Source organism: Parasteatoda tepidariorum, chromosome 4 (assembly GCF_982258835.1).
Source record: "Parasteatoda tepidariorum strain Cologne lab strain chromosome 4, Ptep-v5.0, whole genome shotgun sequence".
NCBI classification, from domain to species: domain Eukaryota; kingdom Metazoa; phylum Arthropoda; class Arachnida; order Araneae; family Theridiidae; genus Parasteatoda; species Parasteatoda tepidariorum.
This window is the reverse complement of record NC_141758.1, coordinates 9,639,858-9,655,933: the sequence shown is the minus strand read 5'-3', so window position 1 is coordinate 9,655,933 and position 16,076 is coordinate 9,639,858. Positions and strand designations below refer to the sequence as shown.

General features: G+C 32.6%; 1 protein-coding gene across 2 annotated transcripts; it reads right to left on the bottom strand.

The window, feature by feature from the left end:
• Positions 1-215: 215 nt before the first annotated feature.
• Positions 216-15,248, bottom strand: LOC147810644 (uncharacterized). 2 transcript variants are annotated; one of them, XM_087160628.1, is made up of 6 exons: positions 15,096-15,247; positions 9,093-9,434; positions 7,870-8,112; positions 4,816-5,037; positions 3,133-3,363; positions 216-461 (listed from the first exon to the last, which is right to left on the bottom strand). In XM_087160628.1, exons 1-6 carry the CDS (start codon positions 15,151-15,153, stop codon positions 343-345), a joined length of 1,215 nt encoding a protein of 404 aa, XP_087016754.1. In that variant the 5' UTR covers positions 15,154-15,247; the 3' UTR covers positions 216-342. The 2 variants fall into 2 exon arrangements, with proteins under 2 accessions (XP_087016754.1, XP_087016755.1); XM_087160629.1 differs by lacking the exon at positions 3,133-3,363 and having other exon boundaries at positions 15,096-15,248.
• Between the last annotated feature and the right edge of the window lie 828 nt (positions 15,249-16,076).

The following is a 16,076-nucleotide window of genomic DNA, read 5'->3' as shown; positions in this document are numbered from 1 at the left end:
TTATTTTTCTCGGAAAAAATGCTATAATAAAACGTCTTTCGTACCAGTTTATCATCTTTTCCGTCTTGCTATGTAAGTTCTTTCAGCCATGATAGCCAGAAGAGCAAGCTATGTAAAATTAATGCGGTATTCAACGGGTTAACTAGAAGTATGTTAAACTTTTTAGTGGTAGCAATTGAAAAGTCATCGATTTGTGCTAAATTTTGAAATATTCGCTCAATTGGACAACCTTTTATTTACTTAAATTCAAATACATAAAAAGTTCATTTGATTAAACATCAATAGCAATAAATATTGAAATTAAAAAGAATAAAACATTTTGAGAATTTTGAATTTGAAATATTAAGATTTGGTTGAAATTCGCTTGAAACTGTAGAAAAAAAATTCAATAAAAACCACACTTGAATTGCCCAATTCATCAGGAATACTGTTGACATCATCAGATTCCTTTTTCACATCATCTAAATGAAACAAAAATCTAATTATACAAAAGAAAAAATTCATCAATTATTAAACCAACGATAAAAAATCAGAAGACAATCTTCGACATGAAATGCATTAAATGCAACTAAGTAATACTTTGTTCTCATTATTTAATGGGAATTTTGAAAATTTGAATTTTGAAGTTTTGCCTGCTTTTTTATTCAAAGGCTGAAAAAAAATTTCTTCCAGTATTTGATCCAGAAGTTCCTTTGTCTTCTGGATTGCGTTTAAAATTACATAACTACGAAGTTGAGCATTGGTAGTTTAAGCGCAATAAAAAAATAACTAAGCTGCAAACTTTAAAATTTTATAAGTTTTGGTAATAACAAATAATTTAATTTTAAACAAGTTAGAATGGTTCTGTTATCAGCTTTTGCCGGGTTACAAACAGGCATGAATATTTTCAAAAACTAATTTTCATTTTCACAAATAACGTAATTTTGGCAAGCGCCGGCATTTCACAGCATTCGTTTCTTGAATATCGCGTTGACGATGTCGATCGACATTATATAACGTTTGTAAATGGTGAGAGATATCAATGGACATTCCCCAGCGTTTTTTACTATATCGAACAATATTGTTTTGCGATTTTGAATATACGCTATGAAAGGGGTTCATTTATATATAGTACAATATTTCGCAGCGATACTGTTCAATGTTCGAAGATAAGTTTTTACGATTTGTTTTTGAGATGTGCATACCTGCCAACTTTTAATTCCTTCCATTATGAATTTTCCCAGTGGTATTAAAATGGAATTAAAATTTCAATTTCAAGCAAAAATATATGTCGTATTTGATAAGACTTAAGCTTTCAACCATGAACTTAAACTGGAGTAGAGAACTAAGTGCCTGTCCGCGAAGCGGACAATTGACCTCTTCATCTGAGGTAATGCCCGCGGGCGCCTGTAATGATGTCGATGGAGAATTTCAACCATGATAGTAACACATATTAATATATTTGCTTAACTTTCTTAAAAATAGTGGTGATCAAAATCATTTAAAAATTAAGTTTATAAAAGAAAAAAATAGTATATATTTACTACCACTTTAAATATGAAAATAGAATTTTATGCCAAATGCGTAATAGTTGGCAGGTATGGATATGTGCTACTTGGGTCGAAAACCCAAAATTCTGCCGACTGCTCACCGACGATTATAAAATAAAATAAGTTGAGGTGCGCCATCTTGCCTCCAGACCATGTCATTCAGCGCATAGTAGCAGCAGTTCTGGTATGACGTAAATTTACGTCATGGCTACATAGCGTCAGCCTGTTACAGAGCATATGTTACAAACCAACGCCATGTTACAAACACACAGGACGCCTAACCATGTGCGTCCCACATTTTAAAGGTTTTCTTCGTTTGAATATCTGGTAAAAGTTATTCTATAATATTATTTTGACTTTATCCTGCGCATTGACTCTATCTCTGCTCTTCCTCAATATTTTTGTCATGTTCATGCGTTGTTTTATGCGTTCAATGCTTCTATCATTCATGTGTTTCCTTGTTCATGTGTTTTTGGACGTGGGCAGAGCTGCTTTTCGTGTGTCGTGCAGAGCGTACCTGTTTTTGTGATACGCGTTCCTTCTTACACTGCGTTTAAGGTTTTTGCTTGAGCTGAACTTATTGTAACGAAAAAAATGGGTGATGCAAATTCAAAAATGTCGAGTCACTTTACCTACAAAACCATAACCGTTGTCGTTTTAGAATCTCAAGCTTATACCTCTGAATATGCTACATCTGAAATCTCATCTCGATTGGTTGAACGGCCGCTAGAGGTCTATAAATTATTTTTATGACCACCCCTTTCTCACAACTGTATTTAAAATTGAACGGATAGACATACAGCTGAAAGAATTTTAATAGTTTTTTTTTCCTGTCAGTAGTGAGCGACCTTTGACCACGGCCAGCATGTAAATGACGATTGTAACTATTTTAAAAATTAGCGCGAAAAAAGACATCGGTTTTCCCTAGCAGTATGCAACGAATGTTAATGCCTTGCTTTTTAGGACAGGTCGGCGTTACAAAACATTAGCTTGAAGCGTGCGCTAACCTCTTGATTGGTCAATTTGTGCGTTAGACAGCATACGCCATCGAACGCATAGATTGAACGACAACTGCCGTCCGAATCAACTGCAACTGAATTACAACGTAACGTTCACTACCGAAACAATGGCAGACAACTGCCAACCGATTATTCAAATCGGCCAAGATTTTGATTTCGAGGAAAAATTAATCTCTGAAATTTAAAAAAATGACCTAATTTTCATAATGTAAGATATAAATCATATAAATTAGATGATTCCGTGCTTAAAACAATCTGTGGCCACAGATAAAAGGTCATTTTTCTCCTCCTAAGAACTGGTTGACAATAACACATATAAAGTTATAGGAACGAGCTACAAAATCAAAATAGACATTTGTTTACGTCATTAACGCATGCGCAATGTGAGATAATGTCTGAGTTGGAAAGACTGCTCACGCTGAGCTTGCAAAACAGTATTTTGTTGGGTTCAGGGATTCCTCAACTTTCAGCTAACGCCCACAGAAGGCCCGCCCTTATCTTAAGAAACAAGTCCTTTATATTCATTCTTCTTTATTATTTTTGGGATTCGCGGTTTTATTGAAAATATGTAATACTTTATTTACCACAATTTTCTTCATCACTTCCATCTGAACAGTCCCTCTGATGATTGCAAACAGATTGTTTAGGAATGCATTTATTTTCATCGCATCTAAAATGAGTTTCCTCGTCGCACTCATAAGCTTCGCAGTTTTCTTCATCATTTCCTTTCTTGCAATCCTCCTTTCCGTTACATCTATATTTTTGAGGAATACATTGTTTGTTGCCGCAATAAAACCCTCCGCATTCGGATTGTGCTGATGAAAAAAAAAAGACACACACAGTCAGAAATCATTCTACTTGGACTTCACTATTTAATAAACTTAAAATGATTCCACCAACTGCATTCTTAAATGCTTAAACGTTACTGTTTTCAACATTTTAAAGTATTTTTTTTGTGGTCTTTTTGAAGATTTTTTGTTTCGTTTTATGGAGATGGTGTATAGCTGGGAAACTATCCGGAAAAAGAAACAACAGAAACTTGAAACCGCGGGCGTGATAATTTTTTTTAAAATCCAGCCAAAATTTGCTCAGATGCTAAATGGTTTCCTAAAGTAATTTCTCAAAATAGTTAAAAAAAATTTTATTAGGTTTAGCACCGAAATTTTGAATATCTAACGTATTCTAAATAGTGACATAAGTAGAATTTTTATGTGTATGTATTTTTACATGTAGCCAAGATTTTTTTGTCTTAATACATTTTCATTTAAAATATGAATTAGTCTTTAATTATTGACTATGCTTCATACTATTTCTTCAGCTAGGAAAAAACGATAGTGCACATGCAGGCCGGTAACCAGAACCTCAAGGTTTATTTATAATCCCTCTAAACAAATCTTTATTTTATTAGATTACGTAGAGCAGGTTAATTTATAATTAATTCTAATCCAAGTTGCAACATGGCTAAATCGATTAATATTGTTAACTGATCTTGAGGCACGTGGCTGACCTGCATGAGCACGTCGGAGAATGGTAATTGATATTTAACGTAAGAAATGAAACGATTATTTTGCTTTGGTTAAATCGCAACGAAAAAAATTGGTTTTCCGTAGCAGTATGCAACGAATCTTAAGGCCTGGTTTCTTAGGACAGGTCGACGTTAGAAAACGTTACCTTGATGCGAGCGTTAACCTCTTGTTTATTTAATTTGCGCATTAGACAGCATACGTCATCGAACGCTCAGCTTGAACGACAATAGCCGTTCGAATCAACTACAGTTGAATTGCAACGTAACGTTAACTACCGAAACAATGGCGGACAACAGCCAACAGATAATTGATATCTCCCACGATTTTGATTTCGAGGAAAAATTAACCTCTGAAATTTAAAAAAAATGATCTAATTTTTATAATGTGAGATATGAATCATACAAAGATCCCAATCTGTGGTAACAGATAAAAAGAAATTTTTTTCCCTCTTAAGCACTGGTTGACAATAACACATATAAAGTTATAGGATCGAGCTACAAAATCAAAATAGATATTTGTTTACGTCATTATCGCATGCGCAATGCGAGATAATGCCTGCGTTGGAGCGACTGCTCACGCTGTGCTTGCAAAACAGTATTTTGTTAGGGTCAGGGTACGTCAACTTTCAGCTGACGCCCGCAGAAGGCCATTGTCTTAAGAAACCAGTTCTCTACATCCATTTTTTTAAAATTTATTTTTGCGATACGCGGTTTTATTAAAAACATGTAATACTTTATTTACCACAGTTATCTTCATCACTTCCATCTGAACAGTCCCTCCAACGATTGCAAACATATCGTTCAGGAATGAATCTATTTTCATCGCATCTAAACTGAGTTTCCTCGTCGCCCTCGCAGTTTACTTCATCGTTTCCGTTTTTGCAAAACATCCATCCGTCACACCTATACATTTGAGGAATACATTCTTTGTTGCCGCAATAAAACCCTCCGCATTCTGATTGTGCTGATAAAAAAACAAACAAACACAGAGTCAAAAATCATTCTACTTAGAGTTCACTATATAATAAACTTAAAATGTTTCCGCCAACTGCATTCTTAAATGTTTAAACATTACTGTTTTCAACATTTTAAAGAATTTAGTTTCGGACTTTTTGCAGATTTTTTTTTGTTTTATGGAATTGGTGTATAGCTGAGCTATACTGTCTAGGATTAGAAACAACATAAACTTAAAACCCAGATAGCAAAATAAGTATTTTTTTCACTCAACAAAAACTTCTTAACCTAAAATTTGGCTGTGATTTGATGATTGATGTAAAGCAGTGGTTGCCAACTGGCGGCTCGCGAAGCCTTTTTTGTGGCCCGCTAACTAAAATATATTGGTTATTTTTTTTCTGCCGACAATTTTCGTAAAAAATTCTATATGTGTTTAAAATGCTTTTCTTTCGTTTAAAAAACCCTAATTTCTTCGTTTCTGTGAAATTTAACATACCAATGGTGCAAAAAAATGTATTTCTCAGGTCTTGCATCCAAGAAAATATTTATTCAAATTCTAAAATAACCGTGTATGCTGCTCTTTTTAATTTCGTTTTTTTCGTATTTTGTGAATATAATATAGCACGTGCGTATTAGAAATTTTCTCTACGAAATTCTCTGATTTAACTTTTTGATGCTACTCATTTTGGATGAAATTATTTAAATTTGTAACTTTTAAAACTCATAAAAAAGGGAATGAATATCATGTTTTATTTAAATTCCTTGAATATCGCATGAACGGAAAAGATGAAAAAAAAAATTAATATGCTCGAGAATTTTTTTTGTTGTTGTTGCTATGATTCCTAATAAGTCGGAGAAAAGTTAACTTATCACATAATTAAATTTAAAAGAAGAAAAAAAAATCTTGCGACTAAGTTTCTGACTAAAGGAAGGTCCAAAATGAATACTCAATCAGCATTATTTGAAATTCTTTTTATTTTGCTTTTTAATATTGAAAAAACTTTCATAAAAATTCGTCACTAGTATTTAATGTTCCTTTATACATTCAAGAGTCTTGTAAAATTTTGGTAAAGTTGCGGCCCGCCATTTGACTGGTGTTTTTAATTGCGGCCTCCAGCAGCATGTAAGTTGGAAACCTCTGGTGCATTAGTTGAATTTAGCCCTTTTCCAAGTAGAAAAATATCTCCAAATTGGTGTTTGCTTTTAAGCAGGTTAATAATTTTTTTAAATGTTTATTATTTAAATATATAAATATTTAATTATTATTAAATAGTTTAATAATTAATAATTTCTCATTATTTAACTGTTTAATAATTTAAACTGTTAAATAATAATTTAAATATTCGTCCGTTATCAAGACAAAATGTTGGATTGACTTAATTGTTGTTGTCACAAATTGCTACCATAGCTTAAAATTTAAATTGATGTCATGATTTGACCTTGAGAAGACTACTCATAAATGAATGCTTAAGTGCGGTTTTTGAATATGGGCCAAAGATCTGAAACCTAACTAAACTACCGTATTTAACTATAGAATGAACTCTGAACTAAATTAGTAAAGTGTCACATTTTCAGATGGCAGCAAGCGTTGACATTTTGGCAGATCAAAAATCCAAATTCATCGAAATAGTGCTGTTTTTATAGAAGAATTGCGTTAGTATTTCATATTTTGACTTTACGTCATAAAACTTTTGCACTGATTAATTAGCATATTTTAAGTATGATAATATAAATTTCTAACGATAGTTATGCCAATATGAAATCTAATCGTTAGATCATTTACAGAGAAAGACTGATGGTTGGTAGCATATATGATACCGTGATTTGATAACACCTTTCAGCAGTTATCACAAACTATTTAAATGCAAAGTATTTTTACTAATGACGAGAAAACTTCATGGTCCATTCTCTCTCATCTGCATTAGTATTTTAAAGTTGAAAAAAAAAAATTTGTACTAAACCATTGAGTTTCAAATTCTGAGGTCCCGCATTGAACTGTTAGTAAGCACAGCCAGTAGAACACTGAAGTTAAGCATAACGCTGGCTGCAGTAAGCGGGTGGATGACCACTTTGATCAGACCTGCGCAGGGACCGAGGGTGCATGGTATCGGTCTTCGTTAAACTGTTCCATCTTTTTTATAACAGTCGCTGAAAAGCCGACCCAATTTAATGGGTTTACGACTACTAACGTTCAAATCCGTAGTCTTGTAATTTTTAATCTAATCCAGAAGACAAGGGAACTCCTGGATCAAGTATTGGGAGAAATTTGCCTTCGTGAAGGATTTTTTTTAATAGAACTAACCCGCCTTTGCGTGACATAGATAAGAAGACCACGAGAACCCACCACGGTTAGCCTGACGGCAAAGGGACTCTAACCCATGATCCGTCTATCACTGAGGATATTTCACGTTGGAACTGCGTTCGATACAAGCCGGATGCGGAACTCGTATCGACTGGGATTTGAACCCGGTTCACCTCATTGGAAGACGAACGCTCTATCACATGAGCCATCACGGCTCAAACTGTTCTATCGTAAAGTTCACGACTTCACGCGCACGATTCTTCTGATCATCCTTATGGATGTTTCCCTGACCGTCGTCAATACCCCATTGCACAGCTCTGGTGCGACGTAAATAAAGTATACTACCTATCTATCAAAAATGCAGATTTTTTTTAGACTATCTAAATACGAATAAACTATTGCAAAGATTACTCAAGATAACGATAAACTCACTTGTTTCTGAACTTTAAAATACCAATTAGAGGTGAAACAGAATTCGTCATGAAAAGTTTCTCCCGCGGTATAGTGTTCTCATAAAAAAAGATTAAAAATATAACTTACAGCAAATTTTTTCATCAGACTTATCGAAGCATTGATAACTACCGTCGCAAACTCTCTCTTTTGGGATGCATTGTCCAGACTTGCATTGGAACTTCCCATCCTCACAAGAATTGGGTCTGCAGCCATCTTCGTCTTCCCCCTCAGAACAATCCTCCATACTATCGCAGACCCAAAGCCGCGAAATGCAAGTACCATTGTTACATTTGAATTGTTGGGGTGAGCATTCTTCAGATGGATTGAAATCTGAAACAGAAAAAGGCTTCGTATAGTGTAAAGTATTTTTGGTAATAGTCCATATAGTTGTAGAGTTCATATATCTAAAAGGCATGGTTTCTTAAGACAAGTCGGCGTTACAAAACGTCAGCTTGAAGAGACAGCTAACCCCTGATTGGCCAATTTGTAAGTTAGACAGCATAAGTCATCGAGTGCTCAGCTTGAACGACGACTGACGTCCGAATCAGCTGCAGTTGGATTACAACGCACAGTGGGGCAGCTTCCAAGGTTTCGTGGCCAAAATTAGTATTTCGATAAAATTAGTTTCAAAATTTGGGTTTTTTTATTTAGTGTTTTCAAGTGCAGGTAAATTGAATTCATAGTTGAAATTTTGAAATACACTAAAAATACCAACAAAAAAAAACAAGATGGCGGCTGAAATATGGCGAGCAAAATATATATATATATATATATATATATATATATATATATATATATATATATATATATATATATATAGTACGTTAAATAAATAAATATAGCAATGAAAATATAATAATTTTCGTAATTTTATATTAAAAATGAGAAGCAAAATATATTTCCGAAGTGATATTACAAAAAAACGCGAAAACGTTCTGTATATTTAGTTCACCTTTGCAACATGGGCAAAATGGGGCAGGTTTTTTCGAAAGAAGAAACATCAAAGAAGACAACAAAAAATAGTTTAGATAGTTACCTCGTGGAACTTTTTGGAACTAAGTTTTGAAAGTCATTCAAACGTTGTAAAATGTCAAGTGATAAGATATAGCAGATGGTCTCAGATCTCGTTTTAAGTTTAGAAGGCTTACCAGTAAATCACATAACAAACCTTTTCAGCTTTACATTAAAAGGGTTTTGGTGAGTGAAAATAAACCTTATTGTGCTATCTGGGTCTGGGATTTTCGGGAGCGAAGTAATAAACAGATTCGGAACTTTCAAATATTTTAAAATGCAGATAAAGTTTTATTTACCGCAATTTGATTCGTCACTCTTATCTCTACAGTCATAATTTCCGTCGCATGCTTGTGATTTCGGGATGCATTGCCCGCTTCTACATCGGAAGTCTGTTTCTAAGTCACATGCAAGGCAATCGCTTTCGTCACTGTCATCTGCACAGTCATATATTCCATCACATACGTTGAGTTTATAGATGCATTGCCCGCTTCTACATCGAAAGTGGTATTCTGAGTCACAAACTCTGGAATGACAATCGCGTTCGTCACTGTTATCTTCGCAATCTTCCTCTCCGTCGCAAGCATGCCTATCACTGATACAATTTCCATCGTCGCATTGAAATTCGAACAACGAACAATCTGTAACAAAAAAAAAAAATAAAAATAAATAAATTCTTTAAAATAAATATAGATTTCAGTTACTGAGGCTAATAACAGGTACAGGAATCAAAACGTTTGATTTTTTAAAAATAAAATTCTTACTTTTTATTATTTATCATTTATTTTCGATGGAAATAAATCCGTTAGCTTGCTCCTCTTCTTATAGTTCGCTTTCTTTTTTCCCCTTTCATGAAATTGTACTAAGTTCATTTCGTGCAAGAGACATTTTTACTAATATCTAGTTTTTTTACATATAAAAAAATAACTTTAAAAAATGACATTTTGACGTTATTTTTCCAGTTTTCAACTCTTCCTTAATTATTGATCAATTTTCTCGTTTTTATTGTTTATAGGAAATTTAATGTAGTATATTTTGTATAAACGTTCTTTTTTGTATCCAATGATTTCTGCAGTATTGTAGTGTATCTACCACTACAAATATACAATTCCAATTCATTAGTTTGTAAGAAATGTTAACTCGATTCTATGATGGGCTACCTAATTCTCATAGATGAAGTTTAACATTGTTGTTATCTACACTACCTCCACGTAAGTAACTTTCGGATCTGATGTGAACTCGCCTACCTTATCAAATATTCCCATTCGATCTGAACACGCCATTATTGACAGTAATGCCCACTTCGATCTGAACATGCCAGATTCGATGGGTGGTCCACATTGAAAATTGACTTGTGTCTGTGACATTATCCAACTGCTCGGGTTGTTGCCACTCAGTCACACAACGTCGGCCTGCATACACTTGACTGCTAATGGCAACCGCGAACTTAATACAGATCTCACGATCAGCAAAAAGTACGGTGATCTTAATACGGCTCTACCGGCTTCTCACAAAACAGCAATGAATCAACTAGCGGTGCCTGTTCATTGAATTCCATTACATATATAATTCTGGTGGGGGAGTACTGTAATGTATCTACCACCACAAAAATACAATTCTAATTCATTAGTATATAAATCATGTTAACTCGAATCTGTAAAAGGGTACCTTTTCATAGATGAAGGTTAATATTGTCTGAAACCTCCACAGTATTTTTATATACTAAAAAATAAGGGAACTTAACTAACTATAAAAAGGGAATACGCGCACTGCCGAACTCGTCTCAAGTTGGATTTTTAATGTTTCTAAGATTCCCTTCCGTAACCCTTTGACGCAGAATTTTAATAAAAAAAATATATTTTTCACTATTTTTTGTTAATTTAGATCAAAACAATTAAAATATTTTCATATCGTTTTTGTATGAAATTGTACTAAGTTCATTTCGTGCTGGAAATATTTTTTACTAATATCTAGTTATTTTACATGTAAAAAAAATTACTTTAAAAAAATGACATTTTGACGTTATTTTATCCGTTTTCAACTCTTCCTTAATTTTGATCAATTTATCCGTTTTTATTGTTTATAGGAAATTTAATGCAGCATATATTGTATCTAATGATTTCTGTAGTATTTTTATATACTAAAAAAAGAAGGGAACTAAACTTAACTCAGAGAGGATTTTTTATGTTTCTCAGATTCCTTTCCGTAACACTTTAAAGCAGAATTTTCATAAAAAATATTTTTCGTTACTTTGTATTAATTTAGGTCAAAATAAGTGTTGTTGTAGTTAATTTGCGTCGCACTAGAGCTGCACGATGGGCTATTGGCGACGGTCTGGGAAGCACCCCTAAGGATGATCCGAAGACATACCATCACAATTTTGATCCTCTGCAGAGGGCATGGCACCCCTGCTTCGGTAGCCCGACGACCTGCTCGCGAAGTCGAGGAATTTAACGTAGAACAGTTTAACGAGGACCTATGCCGCACACCCTCAGTCCCTACGTAGACTGATCCAAGTGGTCACCCACCCGCACACTGACCGTAACCAGTGATGCTTGACTTCGGTGATCTGCTGGGAACCGTGTCTTAACGATCAGTCCACTGCGGGACGTCAAAATAAGTGAAAAATATTATATTTAGCAATTTGATAATACATAGTTATGAAATACAGAATGAAACGCCTGTGTATTTTTCCGAGTATTCTAAGCTGTGTTTTTTTCTGAGAATCTTTAAACACAGCTCACTTCCAATGATTTTTTAAATCCTTACTTATTTGCTATGACTTGACTCTGAAGAAAATAGTTATTCAACATAGAAATTTCTTTAGTTTTAAAAAGTCAATTATTGATAAATGTTTGAATATGAATGAAAAAAAATTAATGCTACTTTATTTTGTATTTTACATTTTAGGATAAATATAATTCCGATAATGTAATTGATTTTTTTTAGTAATGGATTGCCTGTTTTTTAATAAGTGAAAAAGCATAAAAATTTATTTTTGCTTGTCATATGAGATTCTGAAATTTTTTTATATATATAAATGAGGGTCACCAGTATTCCATCAGCGTCAAGGGTCTGCCGCACCAAATCTAAAAATATTTGATTTTCGTTTCCATTTTTTGTCCATCGTCCAAACTGGCATAATGAATGTGACTGCAAAAACATTAATAGCAGCACTCTAGCTCATTTGCAGAAACTATAGTGAGAGCCTGTCGGCATAATCGTTTACTAGATAAGTTATGTCAGTACCCAGAAAGCATGTGACCTGTCGGAATTTCATCTTATTGTCACGAAAATTTTTGAACTAAAAACCTTTTTTAAGTAAAGAAAAAATACTGCAGTTTCAAACCTTTTATCCTAAAAGGATTAAAAAAAATTTTTTAAAGCCTTTTTAATAAGGATTTTCACTTAGGTAAAAAGGTCACTAAGGTCCAGAAGGAAGTTTTAGTTGACGTCACACTAGTGATAGGATCAAATGGCATTGTGCAATAAAAATTTTTAGCTGAGCATACAAGATTTCGCGAAAAGAAACCTTATGATGACCTAGACTTAAAATTATTTTTACCTTGAGACTAGCTTTATTAAAGGATTTTTTTCACGCTGGGAAACCCTTAGACAACCTCGATTTAAGGTTTTTATATAAAAGGTTGTTTTCCAATGTTTTGGATCAGGATAATGTGTGTAGAAAAGAGCAGGTTGTCACAGATCTCGTTTCAAGGTTAGAAACTTTACATGTTAACCGCATTACAAACCTTATTAGGTTTACATAAAAAGGATTTTGCTTAGTGGAAATAAACCTTATTTTGCAACCTGGGAATCCGACTTGCTAAAGCATGTACTGGAGGTGCGTTCTCGATGAATTTTAACATTTTCTGACCGTTAAAAGCAGAATTCATCATGAAATTTTCATCACAACCAATTTTGACCAGACTGCGAAAATAGTTCAAATTTGAATTGGTGTTCTGTGCTAGTTGAATAGGCTTGCTTCATTCTTTCTTTCACTTGCAGGCGGAATTGCGAGCGCCATTTTTGTCGCCAAATAGAATTTTGACAGTTTTTGCTTTATCGGTAATCGGTTACTTAAACAGACACTAAAATAAAAAGAATGAAAAGAAAGAAAAGAAAGTAAGCATGTGAAAAAAATTATTATAAAAAAGCTAAAAAGAAAGAAAAGAAAGAAAGAAAAGAGGAAAAAAGGAGGAAAAGAAACTTAAAATATTAAAACAGAGGTTATTCAAAAAGACTAAAAAGAAAGGAAAAAAGAAAGAAAAGAAAAAAGAAAAGAAAAAATAAAGAAAAGTAAAGAACGCAAAACATTAAAACACATTTTTCTAAAAGTCTAAAAAGGGGAAATAAATCTATTTTTAATACACAAAGAAAAAAGAAAGAAGTTGGATGCACTTTCATAATAGCCGTGCGAGACAACGCGTCCAATAAATTGCAACGTGATCAAATTGGTTAATTTTATTGCATAAAAGACAAGGGAAAAAAAAAAGAGGAAATATATTTTAAGACATTTTTTATGTTTGTGTGCCTTTACACTGTATAAAATCTTAATTCAATAATGTCATTGGTCAGAATTTCTAATGACAAAGAAAAATTATAAGAAAAATAAAAAGATACTATTCAAGCAATCTTTCGGGCAGTTTCATGGCATGCAAACACCTTAGTATTGAGTTGAGCTTCGCGATCAAAATGTGAAGAAAAATAATCATAAAAGTTCTAAAACTAAAATGAATCATTTTTATGTAATAATTAAACATGACTAAAACGTAAGGAAGTTAATTTTTTGAATTTCAAAAAAAAAAAAAAACTTTTATCGCATTTATGAATTTACTTTGCCTGAGGTACAGTATTTAAGTAAAAATCGCCTTTTCTCCTATTATTTAGCCCTTTATAAGGCTTTGGTAAGTATACTAACTTCAAATTTTAAATAAAAATAGGAAACCAAGATTTGTTCGACCATCTACAGATAAATTCTGGGAATACAAAGAAGGGTTTTCTTTTGCATTAATGCGAGTAACAATAAAGGTTAGAGTGAGATCAAGAGGTCAACATTATAGAGAGCTACTTTCTCCTGTACCTTATGCGCCGTTATTTCTACGTCCAAATTTACTGCCACCTCTTTTCAGTAGAAAAAGTTTTAAGTTCCACCACCCAAAGAAAACAGTTTTAAAAATCAAATTAACTTTTGGGTAATGAACTAAATTAATTTTAATTAATAAGTCAATCACAATCCCAAAAATATTTAATCATAACATGAACTCGAAACAAATGGCAGTATAAAGGTTTATTGAATCTCAGGTCTATCACTACCGAAAACTCCTCCATGTGTTTCGAAAATGATGGGACCAGGGCCTGATTGTCGATTAGCCCCAATACCAAGGGCCCACACTTTCTGGGGGGGGGGGGCACAATATGACTATTTTTTTTAAAAAAACTGAAAGAAACAGTTTTTTTTCTTAAAAAAATGTACTTTTTTAAAAAAAATTTTTATATTGTGATAAACCAAACTCGTGTCAACATTATACTAATCAAATTCGAAAGTGCAGCTGAATTTTAATTGGGGCAATTTTTACGTCAACAGCTTAAGTGAATGCACTGAATATGCACTTTAATTATTTAAAAGTGTAATATTTAAATAAACTCTTATTTAAATGTGTTTCATATTTTCTATGACTACTACAAATTTTGCTCTTTAGAATATTTTTTGTGTGCATTTTTTAATAAAAATTAAAAGTAATAACCATAATATCTTAGCATACATGCAGAACGTATCGTTAAATCTAATGAAAAGTCGGCTAGCTTTGTGTTGGTTTAAGTACTAAATAAAAAAATAATTGCAGCTTACAATAAAAAATAATTCTACTTTTAGCAAAAATCACTGATTTTCAATTGTTTGTGGTCACCAAACTATTTTTGTTTTGACATAACATTGTTTCGTTGTTTTATATTTTGCTTCAATATATAGATACGAGAACTTTATCTTAGAAAAATGATCTTCAATCGTCTGCTTTCAAAATTTTTTAGAATGTTTCTCTTGAATCATGCAGTTGAATTGATTATTTTTTATTGTTAGGACTACTCTTTAAAAAATTAATTTCAAAATATTTCGTAAGCGGCCCGGAAAATTTGGTAGGCATTGGTCCTGAATTTGTTTTGATCGGCCCCTGTATGGGGCATACGCTATTCATTTTTAAACAGCAAAAAATTATTTCATTTTCGCCCAAGTCTACTTCAAAAACATTTTTAAAACATATGTTTTAATATTTAAATATAAATCAAACGTGAAAGTAGCTTACCTGGCGCTGATGAAACTACAACGAAGATTAACAAAGCAATTATTATGTGCGGAATCATTGTATATAGTTGATCGGTCAACTTACAATTGAGTTAATATTACAAAAATAGCAAATAATGATTTGCCTTAACAAGCATTAAATGAGGAAGTCCAACTACGGATTATATCAGGAACCGGAAATTAATTAAAATGTTTTGATAAAAACAAACAAAGAAAAGTTTAACTACTTATACGTCTAATCTCACCGAAATGCTATTTTTTTCTACAGCAAGTCGAGTGATTGGGAGTTTATTACACTAGATTGCCGAAGGAAGTCATTTTATCTGCTTTTCATTTGCAATAAAAGTACAAATAGTAATGCAAATTTCTTTTGAAGCGAAGTAATTTTTTTTATTATTCATATTTACTAATAAATTTTTATATCACTGTAGATAATGTTTAAAAAATACTTAAAAGTAATTTGAAATTTTTTTTTACACATTAGTTGTTCCTTCACAACTCAGTCATTTTGATTGCTTTTAGGTAATATAGGTATATACTAATTTTCTGTCTTTCTAGTGTTAATAAAGACTAAATCACATGATAAAAAGTTAACAAAAAAAATTCATTAATATCAAACTGTACTTATTTTTTTAAATGAAAGTTATAAAATGGGGGGAAATTTTTGATGTACCAATTAAGTGGGTTTCGCTTGAAAAGTTTTTCATAATTATTTTTAAACTGTCCCTTGTAAAGTTTAAAGTAACATTTTAGATAAAGTATACAATTTTTGACTATCATTATATTCTAATAGTCCTGTAATGCAAAATATACTGTACCACAGATAGATGCATAGATAGATTGAAAGAATATATGAAAAATCTTTGTTGGACTCCAACATCAAACTCTAAAAACCATTCATTCATACAGAGAAAAAATTGTTTAGTCTGGCAGTGTCTGGGGTTCTCTTTTTCTATGGTTTATCGTTTCTCAATATCGAAGG